The following is a 15,707-nucleotide window of genomic DNA, read 5'->3' as shown; positions in this document are numbered from 1 at the left end:
TGTAGTATATAGACAACACTAAAGGTACATTTATTTGGAGTTTTTCTTAAAAATAAACAATGAAAATTTAACACATCATCGAAAAATAGGCAATTTCAGACAATTTTTGTGATATCGCAACCACAATAATTTATATTAAGTGGATGTTTTCTAAATAATTCGTTCATATGAAAAACTGCGTTGGTTCTAACACACAAACTAATTCCCTTAACCATGCTTTAGAATGGATTAAATTGTTTTTTAACCACTAATGCTCTTACCAGCACTTGTGGAGACAAGTTAAATGCTTACAAGATTATACTTTTTTTCATTGAAAATCAGTGAAATATTAATTAAAAATAAAAATTTGTGTACTTGACAAAGCACAAATTAAATTACTACGAATCACTGATGATATTCTAAAAATATAACTGAATAGATAAACTCAACTGTTAATCAGGGAGTTGTTTGTTTCCGAAATATAAATAAGTATTATCACTTTCTTTGGATTTTGAATTAAAAATTTTATCAATTACCAAATTAGATGGATTTTTTTTTTTTTTTTTTTTTTTTTTCACTGACATTAAGTACTCTTGAGCTTGAATGTTTTATCATAAATTAACTATATTCTAGTATTAGTACATAAAATAATAATAATATACTTGTATTTGTTGGCGTGAATTTGAAAATGATTTAGTTACGATGAATTGGTGTTTACATTTTTACGGACTCAAAGGGTAAAACGTAGATGAAGATATCTGAAACTCGGTTTGAACTTATATTTTTTTAGAAAACGCAAATGAGGAAAAGAAAAGACAATGTCTTTCTTTCTTACTCTTGCAGTTTTTTTACGGTTAATGAGATATATGTCAAGGGTGTATATAGACGCTAATCGATGGAGTTAGATTTAACGTAAATAAAAAAATAATAAATCACTTTTTGCGATTCGACGTGAAAAAAAAATTCTGCGAAACAAGGATAATTTGTATTTGAAAAGATTATTACGTTAAACTTATTAAAATAATTAATATGTGATATACCAAAGTAAAGTGAAGTATCAACCAGTAATAAACTTTCATGTAAATACTTAACAAATACTATCATTTATTCAACCAATTTCAAATTAATGCTAATTAAATTAATTTTTTTTACAGATGAAATTTGTCTTAAACAAACTTTTTTTTTTTTTTATTCAATAAAATACAAAATGTTGATACTTGATCATGATTAACTAATCTATAATACTTGCATCAGGTGATAAAAAATAGATTTTTATCAGAAGCAAGCGATTACCAACCATTGTGAGATTAAAATTTTACATGCAGTACGCAATGTTTGACCAATCGACACTTGTCTCTCCTATGGTTTTTTGACTCGAGCGTATATAAGTAGATCCGCTATTTACGCCAGTTATACGATTCTCTCAATTGCGCGCGGGTGATCATATATTACGTGGAAAGGGAGTAGGAGTAGCTGGCACAAGGTCGTGTATATAACAGCGACGCACCAATTTTCACAGTTTCAAACGAGCTGGCTCGTAGCTTTGTCATAGCCATCCCCGATCGTTGCTGATTAACTTGACGCGTACACGCCATCCTTTTCCTAGACGTAGGTTTTTTTTTTTTTTTTTTTTTTTTTATTTCTGTCAAGAAAAAAATTCATCGTCGGTAAATTGCATACATACAAGGTGAGAAATTGAAAAAAATTTCCAAATTACGTGTGATTATCGTCAGTATGCGAAATGTCTACGACAGACACAACATCGGCTAATGACCGACTGAGTAATATCGTTTTGCGTGACCTTGAATCACTATTGCGCCAAAGTCTTGGTGAACAAGTTCGAGTGGTCAAGTACAAAACCGCGTCGTTATTACCACCTGGTGAAAACTACGGAAGTTCCGTATTAAAGGTCGAGGCAGTGATAAAAAGCACAAAAGATGCTCCGGAAGAAGAATTGTCGCTTGTGGCGAAAATGTTACCGCCGACTGAGCTGCAAAGGCTTTACATCGACCTGACGGCGTCTTTCGTAAAGGAAATTTTCGTGTTTGAAAGATTAATCAACGCGTACAGAAAAATAGAAGAAGAGGCCGGAGTGGCATACGAGGATTTGATCGATATTTTGCCCAAATTTTATGGAGGAAGACTTTCCTTAAGGGAAGATAATCTGGAAGCTGACGACGATGCAGTTTTGTTGATGGAGAATCTCGTAACGAGCGGATACTACACCATGGATAGAATGAAAGGTACGTTGGAAATCGTTTAATATAAATATCGAATCGAAATGTAACGTTGCAAAAAAAAATAAACAAGACTATCTCTTCCGTCTCTTTCATTTTATTTACGTTTAACCACTGACCACTTTTTTTTTTCAATTCCGAACCGATTTTTTTTTTTTTTTTTTTTTTTGATTGACAAACACATCAATGCCATCGAAGCTGTCTACTTGTAAATTTTCAATAAAAACCACATTGTTAAACAGGCTTGGATTTAGATCACGCCAAGCTAGCTATAACCGAATTGGCTCGTTACCACGCGCTGGGCATCGCACTGAAAATTAAGAAACCAAAGCTGTTCGATGAGGGAAAAAAATATCTGGAAGTATTTCCCTTCGACACGGACAACGATTTTTTCGATGTTGCGCTGGAATACACCACAGACATGATTTGTAGCGATGAACGTATAGCGAAGTACGGAGACAAAGTCAGAGAAAAAATGAAGAAAAAATGGGCGTCCATTAGCCAGTGCGAGATCGCGAACCCCATTTGGCTGGGAATTTCTCATGGAGACTTATGGGTAGGACCAACCAATCAAGATTAATTACAAAATACATGCAAAACATTGTGAATCATAACTGATTGGGTATACAATTTTTTTCAAGGTGAACAACTTGATGTTTCGCAAAGGTAAAAAAAAAAAAAAAAAAAAAAAAAAAAAAGAAAAGAAATTTAAGTATAAATTTAAAATGCGTATGGTATCCCCTCCGATTAACTGTTTTTGGTAGCAGATAACGGCAAGCTCGAAAGCGTCAAGTTCATCGATTTTCAAGTGTCCCAAGTTTGCAGTCCTCTGAAGGATTTGCCGTATTTCACGTGCACCAGCATCACCATGGAGGTCATGGACAACCACTTCGAAGACCTGCTGGACGCATATTACGCTAAATTCATGAACGTGCTGGAAACAGTTGGGTGCGACACCAGCCCCTTCACAAGGGAGAGTTTCGACGAGCAGCTGAAAAACGATGCGAAGAACGAGCTGTTTCACTGCGTGATGGCGTTGAAAGTTTTTACGAACGAAAAATCAGATGATCTTGATTTAAATAAAATGGACAGCCAAATATTCAGTGCCAAGGGAAGCAGTTTGTACCTGGATCGGGTGTGGAATGCTGTTTCGAAGTTCGCTGAGAAGGGGTGGTTGTAGATACAAACCATAGGGGTTGTTGTTATTTTTTGGTTTCTTCGGCAAGTAAAACATTATTCATTGGAGCAAGTTTTTTTAGGGAGCAAAAGCGATGAGTAAAAGTATCTTTAATACGTTTTTCAACGCACATATCATGATAATTGATAATGCATATACATCCAATTGAATTACGCATATGAAGGTGATAAACTAGATAACACACAGAAAAAAAAAAAAAAAAAAAAAAAAATTAACAAGGGTTCAGGTAGAGAGATTTCTTTTTTGACCGATAAAATAATTTTGTTTGATGTTGACGCTTTTCTTTTAAAACCATTCAATTTAATTTTGATGTAAATAAAGAAATTATATCATTAATGGATCAAGTTGTTTTACATTTATGGGACTATGAATGAACCTTACGTTATTTCTGTTTTGTCATAAAAAAGACGTGTGGCAACGCTGTATTGTTTCTCCACAGTTTTACTAACGTAAAGATATATATATGGTGCGTAGGCAAATAAGATAGGAAAAACTGGAATCTTCCAAATAAAAAAACTTTGAGTTGTCAGGTAAAATTTCTGAAATTTTCAACATGTATTTTTATCGTTTTGAGATATTTCAAAGCAAATACACTTGTCACAATCGCCAACATAACAAAGCTTTGGTTTTCTCTTGCGCCTCTCTCTTGTGCGCTTAATAAAATAATAAAATATATCACACTAACCAGATTACATGTACATGACATTAATTTTAGGTGATGAAAACGCTGCGCTTGATACCATTGCTTAACAATAAATTTATTTACTTATTTCTCATACAATTTAACAAATTATCACTAGAGCTTCTTATTATTATTTTTTTTTTTTGCTGTGAACGGAAGCACACAATATTGAGCGACGTAAGGCTGTCGACAAACACGAATATAAAGAGTTCGACGTAAACAATATACTTGGGTACAATGATTGATAAATGGTGGAATTTCAGCACCAGCCAATTAAATAAATATAAAAATGTGAAAATATTGCATTAAAAAAGTTAGGATTAACGCAGCAAAGGAATATTCCTCGACCTACGAAAGAACGCAGTTTAATAAAATAAGTTTTTTTTTTGTTTTCCTACCGAAGTAGATTCATTGTGTAAATTATGGCTGCCATTGCAATCGATAGACGAAAGCTTAATTCATAAAGGAACCGTGAGGTTCTTGAAAAATTTCAAATTTTCATATCGCACGTAAAATAGTGCAGAGAGATATAACTAACAATGTGCTTCGTTCATCGATTTAAATGTTTTTAGCTTACAAAATGTATCTTCTTAAAGAATTACACACTAGATAGTTATTGCAGTAGAAGCTACGATTTGTTTGATTATTATTATTATCATCATTATCATTATTATTAGTATTATTATTATTACTTTTAACAATATTATGGTCATAAAAAATATCATATGTATACGTTTTTAAGGGGACTGAATAATCAAGTTGTTAATCAAATATTCACGTCATTGACAGAATACCTTTTATTCGTATTAATTATATTATACATTATAGAGGACTTTAATTAATCTGTGGTCAAGTGTAGAGCAAATACATTAGTAGCAACCTAAAGAGCTAGTTTTCAATTCTAAAAATAAAAACCGTATTGTGTCATAACGGGGTAAACATTTTTTAAATCACCGCAAGCTCAAAAAGTATTTGTTATCCAGTGTGTTTTTGATCATTCTTAAGAGAATTTTTTTTTTTTTTTTTAGGAAGGGCAACCAAGTGTTTTTGAGCGAAACAATTTAAATTTTTAATAAATAACAATAACTTACCATCCCCAGATGTGTATGCGTTGCAAAAAAATTGCAATACATAAACGAGATATAACCAGCTGAATATGTTGCTATACATAATTTATCATCGGCTCGCAGACTAAGGGTTTAAGGTGATTCTTACTGCGAAAATTTGTTGTCCGCCTCGAAAACAAGACAACGTCAATGGACGTGATTATTTTTGCGCGATAGGCAAGATAATACCAATCATTAATCAAACGAGCTACACTTGTCAAGAATTATTTGCTCGATACAAGTCACTGTTTCCCAGCAATATTCATTGGATCTTAAGAACTAGAAAAATATGTCATTGCATTATTACTAATGTTATATTTTTCAAACATTAGATTGACCGGCAATCTATCGAAAAAATCATTTTTTGTGTGCATTTCATCACGACCCTCGAAAGGAAAAACAATTTAATTTTGTACTCTAAACACTATATTATTAAAAGAAACGAAAATCTACAACACGAATCGTGCGTGTATTTACACGTATAGGTATATCGTACAGTCTTTTATTCAATTACTTTAACGCTCGAAGCGTAAGAATTATGCGCTTACATCATTCAAATTTCGGATAAATTCTAAAATTTCAAATTTGTTTTTTCTTCTTTGTTTTTCTCGCCCTAACGATTCGCTTGATCGTTCATTTCGCGACGAAGCGATCGTGCCGTATAAAGTCAGTGTCGATCGCACACGTCCTCAAAAGTCAATATGAAAAGAGCTCCCACAAAACCCGTTCTATAATCTACACACTTTCTTGAAAACTCGTCTCTGTAAGCGTCAGGCTTTTTTTTTTCCATTCAACGAAAATAGTACAAAAAATCGTGTCCACAAAATGTTATGGGCCAACCACAACAATTGATATACTCTAAGTAAAATAACGCAAGTACACTTGCGCACCGCAAAGAGAAGAAAAAAAAAATAAAAATCATAAAAATTCAATTATTGCGGCAAAAACCATAATTGACAAAAATAAATCTACAAACAAGCACGTACATAACTATCCTGACATACAATATGTACAGTTATAAACATATATATATATTTATATTTATATAAAACTTGCAACACGAAGATAAACCATGTGAAACTTTAACGATTCGTGTATATCGGCAAAACAATCGATAATCATACGTTATTGCGACCGAGCTTTAGTCCACCGATAAGTACAACGTATTGTTATTATTATTATTATAATTATTGTAATTATTATATTTGTACGTAAACGGTGAGGAAACCAATGGACTCTTACGTATAGATTTGCTTAATCGCACGCTTAATCAAACAAAGCGTTGTGTTGTTGTCATTGTGTATATATACATACATATATGTGTACTTACATACTCCTTTCTTTGTATCATGCTTTGTCAACGATTAATCAACTTTACCATCCTCGAACGCGTTCTGATCGACAGTGATGGCAGTCACGAGAGCATTCTTACGAGATATGTAAAGGGTTGAGAGCTGGGGGTGGGTTTATACTTATGCATATACATATATTTACGTATGCGCGTCATATTATATTATTGCGTAAATGCCAGCAACGAAGGTAGTTGTCTTTCATTTACTTTCTACTCAATTGTTTTTAAATCTTTTCTTTTTTCTTTTCGTTACGATTTGTTTGTGCTGCAGCAGTTGGAGCAGTCGAAGCAGCCGGCGTGCTATCTCTTGTTGGACCACACCGAGCTCCGGCTACTCGCGCCGAAGGAGCCGGGCAGTTGGCTCTGGAGGTCGACCAGGGACTCCTGCAGGCCCCTCTTCTCCTTGAGCAGCTCGTTTATGTCCTGCCTGGCCGTGTCGAGGCACGAGCGCAACTCTTGCTCCGCGCGACGGTAGTGCGTGTTCTCGTCGAGCAAGCGCTCCAGCATGACCAGCCGGCGCCGCAGCCCGTCGTTTTCCGAGGCCAGCTTCTCGTTCTCCTCCTTCAGCGAGGTCGCTTCCTTCGCTTCTTGGGCGCTCCGGCTCTCCGTCGTGGTTTTCACTGTGCAGCAAATTTTCCCTTTTTTTTTTCTTTTCTTTTCTTTTATTTTCTCTTTCGTTATGAAAAGGGGGCCGTTTTGTGGGTGTTTTCTTTTTGCCGATTCCGGACTCGGGGAAACAAATTGACGAGTGTGAGAGTGAACAAAAAAAATAACTGAGACTGGGCCATGCGTTTGAGTTCAAACGATGAACCTTACAAAATATTCGTCGTTTCGTACGAGTACGATGTGACGAACAATTTCCTGTAATGGTCCTCGAGCCATTGGCGCGAGTATTGGGAAGAAAATGGTCTGGGAGTTTGTCTAGGTCTAGCTCTCTAGTAAAAAATTATAACAAAAACAAACCTACGAAATTTCGATCCGTACTATGGTCTAACAGCTATATTCTAAATCATGCGCCATTTATGTATACGTGCACGCGTCCAATATATTTACGTGTGTATTTTGAACGACAGAGTCTATGATAAAAGAGCTTTCTCAAAAAAAAAAAAAAAAAAAACTAAAAGCTAATCAAGTACGTATATATGCTAGAAATACAGTAACAATCTACGATTTTTGGTGTAGTAAAAATGCTCACATTCGAACGGCCGTCTGAGTGCACAGAACACAACGATGTACGCCATAATATAGTAAGATACAAATTAATATACTTATACATGGAAATGCCTGCCACTTGGATTACTTATAATAAGTACAATGGAACAAAACAACGAAGCGCATCGTCAATCAACGTCTACGATCTAGAATTTTGTCTCTCAACGCTAATTTTATTTAACGGCTATTCGTTACTGGTATGAAAAAAAAAAAAGAAAAAAAAAGAAAAAATGTTTATTCAATAACGAGAATGATGTATTGAAAAAAAAGAAAAGAATTCATACGTCAACGTTACTACATAAGAACAAGTGGCAGTTTGCAAATAAATGGTAGTTTGTATTGTTGTGTCGCGTGATAGGATCGAAAGTTTACTCACCGATAGGCTCGACGTGAAAAACACCGGCGGTGTCTCTGCTTATCCTGAGCTTGGCTATGCTCAGGTCTATCGGCACCGGACCTGGTGACGTGATATTGTTCGGCGGACGGTCTTCATTCAAGCGCAACTTGATGTTCTCCAACAATACCTGAACCGCAACAATCAAAGACGAGACCACTGAATTACTCGGTTTTTGATAGATTTAGCAAGATAAATGAAAAACACACCCACCTTGAGGGGTATGGGCTTGGGTATGATCTCATCCTCGATCAGGTCGGTCAATCCAGTGACGAAGCTCATGGACATGGTGAGCGGCACCTCGGCCACTCTGACGTCGATCCTATCCTCGAACAAGCCCAAAACGCGCTCCTTGTCGTAAAAGTTGAACGGAGGCTGGAGCTCGGTCGGCCTGCCTCGGTCTTGGGACGATCTGTCGCTGCTGCCGCTACTGTTGGTCGCTACGCTCACCTCCGACAATCGTCTCGCGTCCGCGGGCTCCTTAAGCCCGTGTTCCAGGCGCAACTTGATGCGAGATCGGTAGTCCAAATCGGTCGGCAGCTCCACCCAACCTCGTGACCGGGAACTGAATTTTGTCTGAGGGAGAGAGAAGCGCTGGTGGTTAAGCTGAACTTTTTTTTTTCTCTCGAGCTGGGACTCTCTGTTTTGCTAGGTTCAAACTCTTTACGAGAGCTATTGCCCTTTTTTTTTTCATCACTATCGGTATTGGAGGATCAGCGTTTTTAGTACTTTGCCATAATCTATCAGTACTAAATACGCCGGTACTCGATTTGATTTAACAATTATATCTGTTTTGTCAAAGCAGTGAGCTCGAGTTTTTGTTTTCCTAATATTATTGCATATCTACTGGTTACAGTGACTTGCATTTATTTAATGAAAAAAAAAGACAACCAAAGCTTTGTTTAGTGTATTTGTGTTGTAAAACACGTGTGTTTAAAAATAACAACCAACGCAAAATCGTGTATTTATGTGCAAATCTACGTATGCATACAAAATCACTGCACTAGCATGCTCGCATTAAACTCTAGAGCTACAGGTGCAGAATAATAATTTACTTATGCATTCATTTGTTGCTTAACTATACTTATTGCCTAGAGAACAATGTGTTAAGCGATATACGTTGTTAATCTGAAAATTGTAAATTTAATGTCTAAATCGTCTAACCTCATGCTCAAACTCATGGTGATTCGCTACTTTAAGATTTAGTATAAAATATTGTATGCCAGTACCTTTCTCTTGGCCTGTCACAAGTGCCACACAAAAACATTCACAAGAGAAGAAGAGACGCGGGAGAAGGCATGCAAAAAAGTTTAGAGACAAAAATTGTATAAATATGACACGTATATATGTAAAATTAATTGTTTAATGTTTAAATAAAAAATTTAATGGGTTAAAATTTTTTTTTTTTTCATCAGTAGTACGTTAACAATACTATTAAAGATTTAAAAAAAAGTGTTGGACTATTTGAAGCAGCGTCAAGTGCGGAATAAAAAGTATTTCGACGAGTAAACTGATTACGATAGTACATTAATCTTTGCAAAAGTAAATAATTCGATCCACAAACTGTAAAGGAGATTACGTTTATTCGATTAATAACTTTTGAAATGTAATGTTGTGATAAATGTGTTAGAGGTACTCTGAAAATTATAAATTTTTTTAAAAAAAAAAAAAAGCTTATTATCGACAGTAACAACCTTTTTTAAGATTAATTAGATTTTAAAACATTTTTTTTTTTTTTTTTGGAAAATTGTCCACAAACTTACCTGGAACTCATCCCACGGTATGGAAGAGCACTCCTCGTTTGCCACGTTGCAGACTTGGACCTTGATTGCCGAAGAAAAGCCAGACGATTGCTGGATGATTTCCACTTTCGAGAGCTTGAACGTTGTCATGGACACCTACGGAAAAACAGGAAAAATAAAGCTCAACCTAGTTAATAAATTTTTTTTCCTCCATATATTACCACGTGCCCGAAATTCTCTTACCAAATCCTTCCTTTTACACGCGCTGTCCATCGATTTCTCGCTCTGCGTGTCTAACGTCTCCTCCACGACCTCGCTCGCCTCCTCGACGACTGCTATTTTGATCGAGGTGTCCACGTTGAAGGCCGCGTCCATTTTTTCCTGATCTTCGAGCGAAACGACAATATAATTTTCGCTGTCGGAACTAACGTCGCTCTGCATGGATATGGTGTCGCTGCCATCATCGGGCGACGGCTTGAGCGCCGAGTCGAGCGACGTCATGAAATTACTAAAGCCTTTTTTCATGGACGACAGATTGACGTTGAAATTGTTGGGGATGATGCCGGTAACCGAGTCCATTTTCGTCAATTTGGGCTTCTCCTCGGGCACGTTGCTCCTCACCCACGAGTGCCGCTCGTTCGACGCCGCCGCCGTTGCTTTTTGCTCGACCCTACTTTCCGAGCCGTTGTGCTGTTTGAACGTGACTACAGTCGTCTGGGAGGTGACTGCGTTAACGTTGTGCCCGGCAAAGTCCATCGACAGCATCGACGAGATCTCGCTCTGCGGCGTGTCGACGTCGTTACTCGTGTTCATACGCTTCGTGCTGTAATCCACCCTGGCCGAAGCAGCGTTCTGCCAAACACTCCCACCCCCGATTTCGTCGATGATGCTCGATGTGTCGGGCACTACGGATTCGAGATCGCCCCCGGAATTTTCCTTGCCCGGTGTCTGCGATGGCATTATGAAGGTCACCTCGACCTGCGGAGCCAGTGCTCCGATCACCATCGAACCACCGTTGTCGACTTTCAAGATTCTGTTGGAGTCGATGGACAAGTACGTGGCCAGCTCGGATATCGTTTCGGACATCCTAAGTAGAAAAAGGTACTGGTAGTGATTGATTTGCACGCTAATCAAGTTACTGATGTACGCCAGGCCGTGTATGTCGGCGCCCTTTGACGATTCCGGCGGCGCGTCGCTCATGTGTAGCCAGAGAGTCAGCGGGAAGGCGTCGAGAAAGGGCACCGGACGATTCTGACCGACGGCTCGAGCGCCGAAAAAGTCACCCCAGACGGGGTCGAGATTGCAGCACCACACGTCCTTCGCCTCGGTCCAGAGCAATCCTCGACTCAGCTGGCCGATCATCTCGTTGACGGAATTGCTCGAGAAGTTCGCCGGTATCGATCTGATGCCATCGGTGCCGGCGCAGTGCTGGAGAAGTTTATCGGTGACCACGTGAAAGTCCTTTGATTTGTTGGGAAAATCGACCCCGAAGAACATCTGACCCATTTGAAAGGCGTTAAGGCATTGGGCCAAGTCGGCTCTTGACGAGCGCTCGGTCGACCTGACGTTCGTTATGATCGCTCTCGACGTTTGCACGTGTAACGATTTTGGCCTGTCTTTTTGACTGGGATAGTCTTGCTGGCTCTCAAATATTATCTAAAACAAGTGTTAAGTTGATCGATTTTTTTTTTTTTTTTTTTTTTACCTTTATGTCATAAAAATTTTGAACAAACGTGTACTTACTCGTGGTAATATTGCTTCGATTTTTACATCAAAGTACATCAAGTTTGAAGAAGGGTTTGTCATACCGTTACTGTTATTTAAAAGCGAGTGATACAAATTAAGAAAGAACGAGTTAAACCAAAGGCAGGAACAAACGTCAAAGTTTATTTGAATAGGCTTCACTTGCACGTAAAATTTTGGCGGTGGCACTAAAAATAACCAAATTAAATTTCAAGTAAAACAATTGGATGCATTGTTAATTGATTATTTATTTTTACTCACATGGAAAATTCAAATCGCCAGGATAATAGTAGTAAGTAAACTCAGCGTGAATTATGTTGACGTCTTCTGGCAAAGGAAACTTGCCTTGGTCACCTAAAAAATAATATAATTAATAATACAGTAAGTAAACTTGTTACTATCATGAATGGAATGACCCATAGAAAGATGTAATGAGTATTTCAGATGGTGCAATGCATCCGTTTCAAACTACATAGTACAGTAAACAGTACGCAGGCATGTTTGCAAACTGCGTGATGACTAACGTACACAATACGTAAACAAAACATTCTATCACTACTGAGACAAGTGTAAAGAAACGTTTGTTAGTAAAAAAAAAAAAAAAAAAAAAAAAAAAACACAATAACAAATCCAAATCAACGCTATACTATAGATTTTCATCATTTATTGTACCTGGACCGTGTTTCTTCCTCGTTTGAGCTATGTGAATATAAATTTTTCGTTTTTAAATTGATTCATCAAACAGTCTACATATTTATTGACTCCAAATAAAAATTTTTTCAACATATTAATCGAATTTGTTGTTACTTGGAGTCTTTTACGCTATTGGTAATTACTACTTGGTAAATTGGTATTGTGTAAACATACCTGATATGAATTCCTTGGGCAGAGCCTTTTTTGATGACGTTGACACCCTGTACAACGTGAAATCTTCTATTCTGATAATGATGCACGTCGTCATCAGTTTTGCAAGTTGCTCTAATACGTAATTTTTAACAGGATTCCCGCTAGGTTGCTGGGATACCCTCTTATGCTCCTGAGCATTTACGTTCTGATTTTGATTGTTTAACGCTTTTTCGCGATTCTCCGCTTCTTTGTCGTTTTCTATAAATTTAATACATAAACATTTTAAATTCAAAGTATTTTTCTTCATGACAAAAAAAAAAAATAATAATAATAAATATACCAGAACCGTTGCTGTGAGTCTTGTTTAGCGGAGACTGTTGCGTACGGCCGGCATCGATAAGATCCATGAATTGACCGCGGAAAGAATTCAGAGACTGCTGCAGCCACTGACTGTGCGGGGTGCCGCTTTCTTTGTAGAGGGCCCAGTGCTTTCGATCGGCCAAAGCTAAATGATATGGATAGTAGTCAACTTGAAATTTGACCAGCAAGATTCGCACTGCGCCACCTTCTTTTAGTTCAGGATGGAGGGATCTGCCTGCTGAAAATTCATCGTTATAAGTGGATTTCTATGTGAATATGTATTTTTTTGATGGCACAATTTTTTGGATACTCACACTCCGTGTCATCACAGAGATGCAAGTCTATTCTCTGAGATAGAAAATGATAAGATGTCTCGACAAAGTCATATCTACTGAATATTTTTGCAATGGCAGTGTTGTTTTGATTTTTCGTTCTCGTCTGCTGAGATACTTGTGCTTGATATTCTGGGAGTAACTGTAATTACGAAGAACATTTTTAATAAAAAAAACTGTAGTAGTAGAAGTAGAGTTTTTCTTGATTTAATAATTACCTCTAATTTCCTTGCTGCTTTTGTTTTCCTTTCCAAAACAGTTGCCTTTTCTATCAATCCAGCAAGAGAATCAATAAAGTGCAAAGCTGCCTTTAATTGAGAGTCAGTTAAGACCCAAATGAGATCATCAAGAATAATAACCAGTCGTGACCCCATTACAAAACAATCTATACAAAATAATGGTGTTAGTTATCAATATAAACCACATAAGGTAAAATTACTTTCTTTTTTTTATATTTACCGGATAAACGTTTTTTAATAGTAACTCTGCATCGTGCTTGGTTTGTGAGAAGAAGAAGGGGTGTAAGGTTCTTATCTTTAGTACTTTGTGCTTCTATTCTTAAGGTTTGCCATTCCAATTCTTTGAATATTAAGAGTTGGCCCCTGTCTGGATCTTTTACTCTTGTTGTTCTCAAGTCACACCTTTGCCACGTTGGAGACTTTGATTCTACTAATATTCTAGAAATCTGTGCAATAAAAAAGTTATATTCACTATCAGTAGTAAGACTTGCAAATAGCTCTAAACTTTTAAATAATTTACCTTGACTTCAGCAATGAATGCTGGACTTTTAAACAGTACACAAACAAAGTTAACATCGATAGTTATTCCGTCAATTATTCTGTGGATGTAGGAGTACTTTGTAGGACCTGCATTTGATGATAAACCTTGAGGAGAAGATACATCTCTCAAGTCTTCACAAGTTTCTATTTCAATTCTCACTTCATCCAATTTCTGTGAAAATAAATATCATTTAGTGATAAATGAAAATGTTATTGGATAACTTTTTTAATTTACAGTAAAAAATATTTTACTACTAAAATATTCACCAAAAATATAGGAACGTTTTTTAACTTGGTCCAGGGAATTCGAAAGGTAACTTTGTTGCACCATGCACTTGTCAGCCTCAGCCATGACGGCAATTCCAATAAATCAGTTAGGACAATTTCATTGAGCTCTAAGTTTGTTAGCTCTCCTTCTCCCTTGAATGTACTCAAGTTGATTTTATCTGCCGACAAGTTCTTGGTAAATCTGTAAGAAATAAAAATAAAAATTGTAGACAATTGTTGTTAAGGCGAATTTTATTTCCAGGATGAAGTAAAACGCGAAAAAATGTTATTGAAAAACTTATCAATAGACTCAAGGTTATTTAACTATAATAACAAGTTTCATCTACATAGGGAAAACTCAATTATGATGTCAGCCAAGAGAAAGTTGGAGGATGCAGATAAAGTGAACTTGGAACATGCTTTTTACTTCTTCAACCAACTTATCTACTTTGAAACAAAAATATGTTTCAGTTTTCTTGAAAACATTTAATTAACTCAAGATAAGCACAACTAATTTTAATCACACATTTTTTTGCGAGATAAGCAAAGGTGACCAATATAATGTAATTATGTCTACATTGTATAATTAATTTTCATATAGATAAAAAAAATATTATGAAGGAATAATTTCAACATTTGACGAAAACGGTGTGTTAATACGATTCAATGGCTTTTTAGCATTACAGTCTAGCAAAAGGAAAGTGCAAATAAACAAAGTAGACCACAGAGAAAGCTCCCAGTTAATGCTCGCCTGTACATCGCAATAAAAGGAAAAAGAAGTCGAGGAAAGGTGTTGGCAATTATGTTTAATTTGTATATTTCACCTCAAGGTCTCTAGCGATGGACAAGGTGCTCATAGTTATCATGTAATTATCGACAAACAAGCCTATACGCTCGTGCGAATAGACGCTCCAGGGTGATAAGGAATACGACGAAAGGAAAAAATAATTTATCGTTTACCTGGACAAATGCTTGAGCAGCTGATTTTTGACGATCGAAACCATGTTTTTTTTCCTCCTAGATCACCCTTGTATCGCCAACGCCTCGTCAACAACAACAGCTGCCGAAACTCCTTCAACATAACAACAGCATGTTCACCAGCAGCATGTCCTGGGAGTCCTGGCACTCGGGCTTTTTTTTTTTTTTTTGAGTTTTGACACACCAGTGCGAAAGGTGTTTTAGTGAGAGAGGAGCAAGTGACGTGGAAAGGATAGAGAGAAAACAAAAATATATCTAAGTATATACGAAATTGATACAACCGCGCGCTGTAACGTTGTCCAGCTGACGTATCTTCTTGGCTGACTGACTAAAACTACTAAAAGAGCTCGAGCATATTATGCATGGAGTTGTTATGTATAGATAAGCTGTCTCTCCCAGTGGGAGACTCTCCCACCTCCCACTCCCACTGATTAGCAAGAGAAATTACTAATACCAAAAGACTTATTATTTTTACTATATACTATGCATGCATCTATATAT

At 36.8% G+C, this 15,707-nt stretch overlaps 2 protein-coding genes across 8 annotated transcripts; one reads left to right on the top strand and one right to left on the bottom strand.

Moving 5' to 3' along the window:
- The first annotated feature begins 541 nt into the window (after nucleotides 1–541).
- LOC149373471 (uncharacterized) lies at nucleotides 542–3,905 on the top strand. Of its 2 annotated transcripts, none has more exons than XM_089597011.1 (4): nucleotides 542–2,222; nucleotides 2,459–2,772; nucleotides 2,858–2,882; nucleotides 2,984–3,905. In XM_089597011.1, exons 1-4 carry the CDS (start codon nucleotides 1,721–1,723, stop codon nucleotides 3,394–3,396), a joined length of 1,254 nt encoding a protein of 417 aa, XP_089453137.1. In that variant the 5' UTR covers nucleotides 542–1,720; the 3' UTR covers nucleotides 3,397–3,905. The 2 variants fall into 2 exon arrangements, with proteins under 2 accessions (XP_089453137.1, XP_089453136.1); XM_089597010.1 differs by having other exon boundaries at nucleotides 2,981–3,905.
- Nucleotides 3,906–3,931: 26 nt separating this feature from the next.
- On the bottom strand, nucleotides 3,932–15,648 carry LOC106639835 (bridge-like lipid transfer protein family member 3B). Of its 6 annotated transcripts, none has more exons than XM_089597006.1 (17): nucleotides 15,189–15,648; nucleotides 14,229–14,430; nucleotides 13,942–14,133; nucleotides 13,642–13,867; nucleotides 13,401–13,567; nucleotides 13,165–13,324; nucleotides 12,831–13,088; nucleotides 12,512–12,748; nucleotides 12,317–12,343; nucleotides 11,906–11,998; nucleotides 11,645–11,832; nucleotides 10,145–11,557; nucleotides 9,923–10,057; nucleotides 9,389–9,400; nucleotides 8,373–8,735; nucleotides 8,142–8,289; nucleotides 3,932–7,212 (listed from the first exon to the last, which is right to left on the bottom strand). In XM_089597006.1, the coding sequence occupies exons 1-17, from the start codon at nucleotides 15,230–15,232 to the stop codon at nucleotides 6,854–6,856; spliced, it is 4,224 nt and encodes a 1,407-aa protein (XP_089453132.1). In that variant the 5' UTR covers nucleotides 15,233–15,648; the 3' UTR covers nucleotides 3,932–6,853. The 6 variants fall into 6 exon arrangements, with proteins under 6 accessions (XP_089453132.1, XP_089453134.1, XP_089453130.1 ...); XM_089597008.1 differs by having other exon boundaries at nucleotides 3,932–7,173; XM_089597009.1 differs by lacking the exon at nucleotides 9,389–9,400 and adding an exon at nucleotides 7,749–7,762 and having other exon boundaries at nucleotides 7,105–7,173.
- Between the last annotated feature and the right edge of the window lie 59 nt (nucleotides 15,649–15,707).

The sequence above is a fragment of the Copidosoma floridanum genome, unplaced genomic scaffold, assembly GCF_036245765.1.
Source record: "Copidosoma floridanum isolate Cflo_tuat_1 unplaced genomic scaffold, Cflo_Japanese_pri ptg000030l, whole genome shotgun sequence".
NCBI lineage: Eukaryota > Metazoa > Arthropoda > Insecta > Hymenoptera > Encyrtidae > Copidosoma > Copidosoma floridanum.
This window is presented reverse-complemented; position numbering and strand designations above follow the sequence as displayed.

Coding starts and splice junctions, on each gene's coding strand:
- LOC149373471 (XM_089597010.1), top strand. CDS start 1,721: ATGTCTACGACAGACACAACATCGGCTAATGACCGACTGAGTAATATC. Junction 2,773..2,857: donor TTTCTCATGGAGACTTATGG/GTAGGACCAACC, acceptor ATTTTTTTCAAG/GTGAACAACTTGATGTTTCG. Junction 2,883..2,980: donor CAACTTGATGTTTCGCAAAG/GTAAAAAAAAAA, acceptor TGTTTTTGGTAG/CAGATAACGGCAAGCTCGAA.
- LOC106639835 (XM_089597006.1), bottom strand. CDS start 15,232: ATGGTTTCGATCGTCAAAAATCAGCTGCTCAAGCATTTGTCCAG. Junction 11,833..11,905: donor TGGCGATTTGAATTTTCCAT/GTGAGTAAAAAT, acceptor GGTTATTTTTAG/TGCCACCGCCAAAATTTTAC. Junction 7,213..8,141: donor TTTTCACGTCGAGCCTATCG/GTGAGTAAACTT, acceptor AGAAAATAAAAG/AAAAGAAAAGAAAAAAAAAA.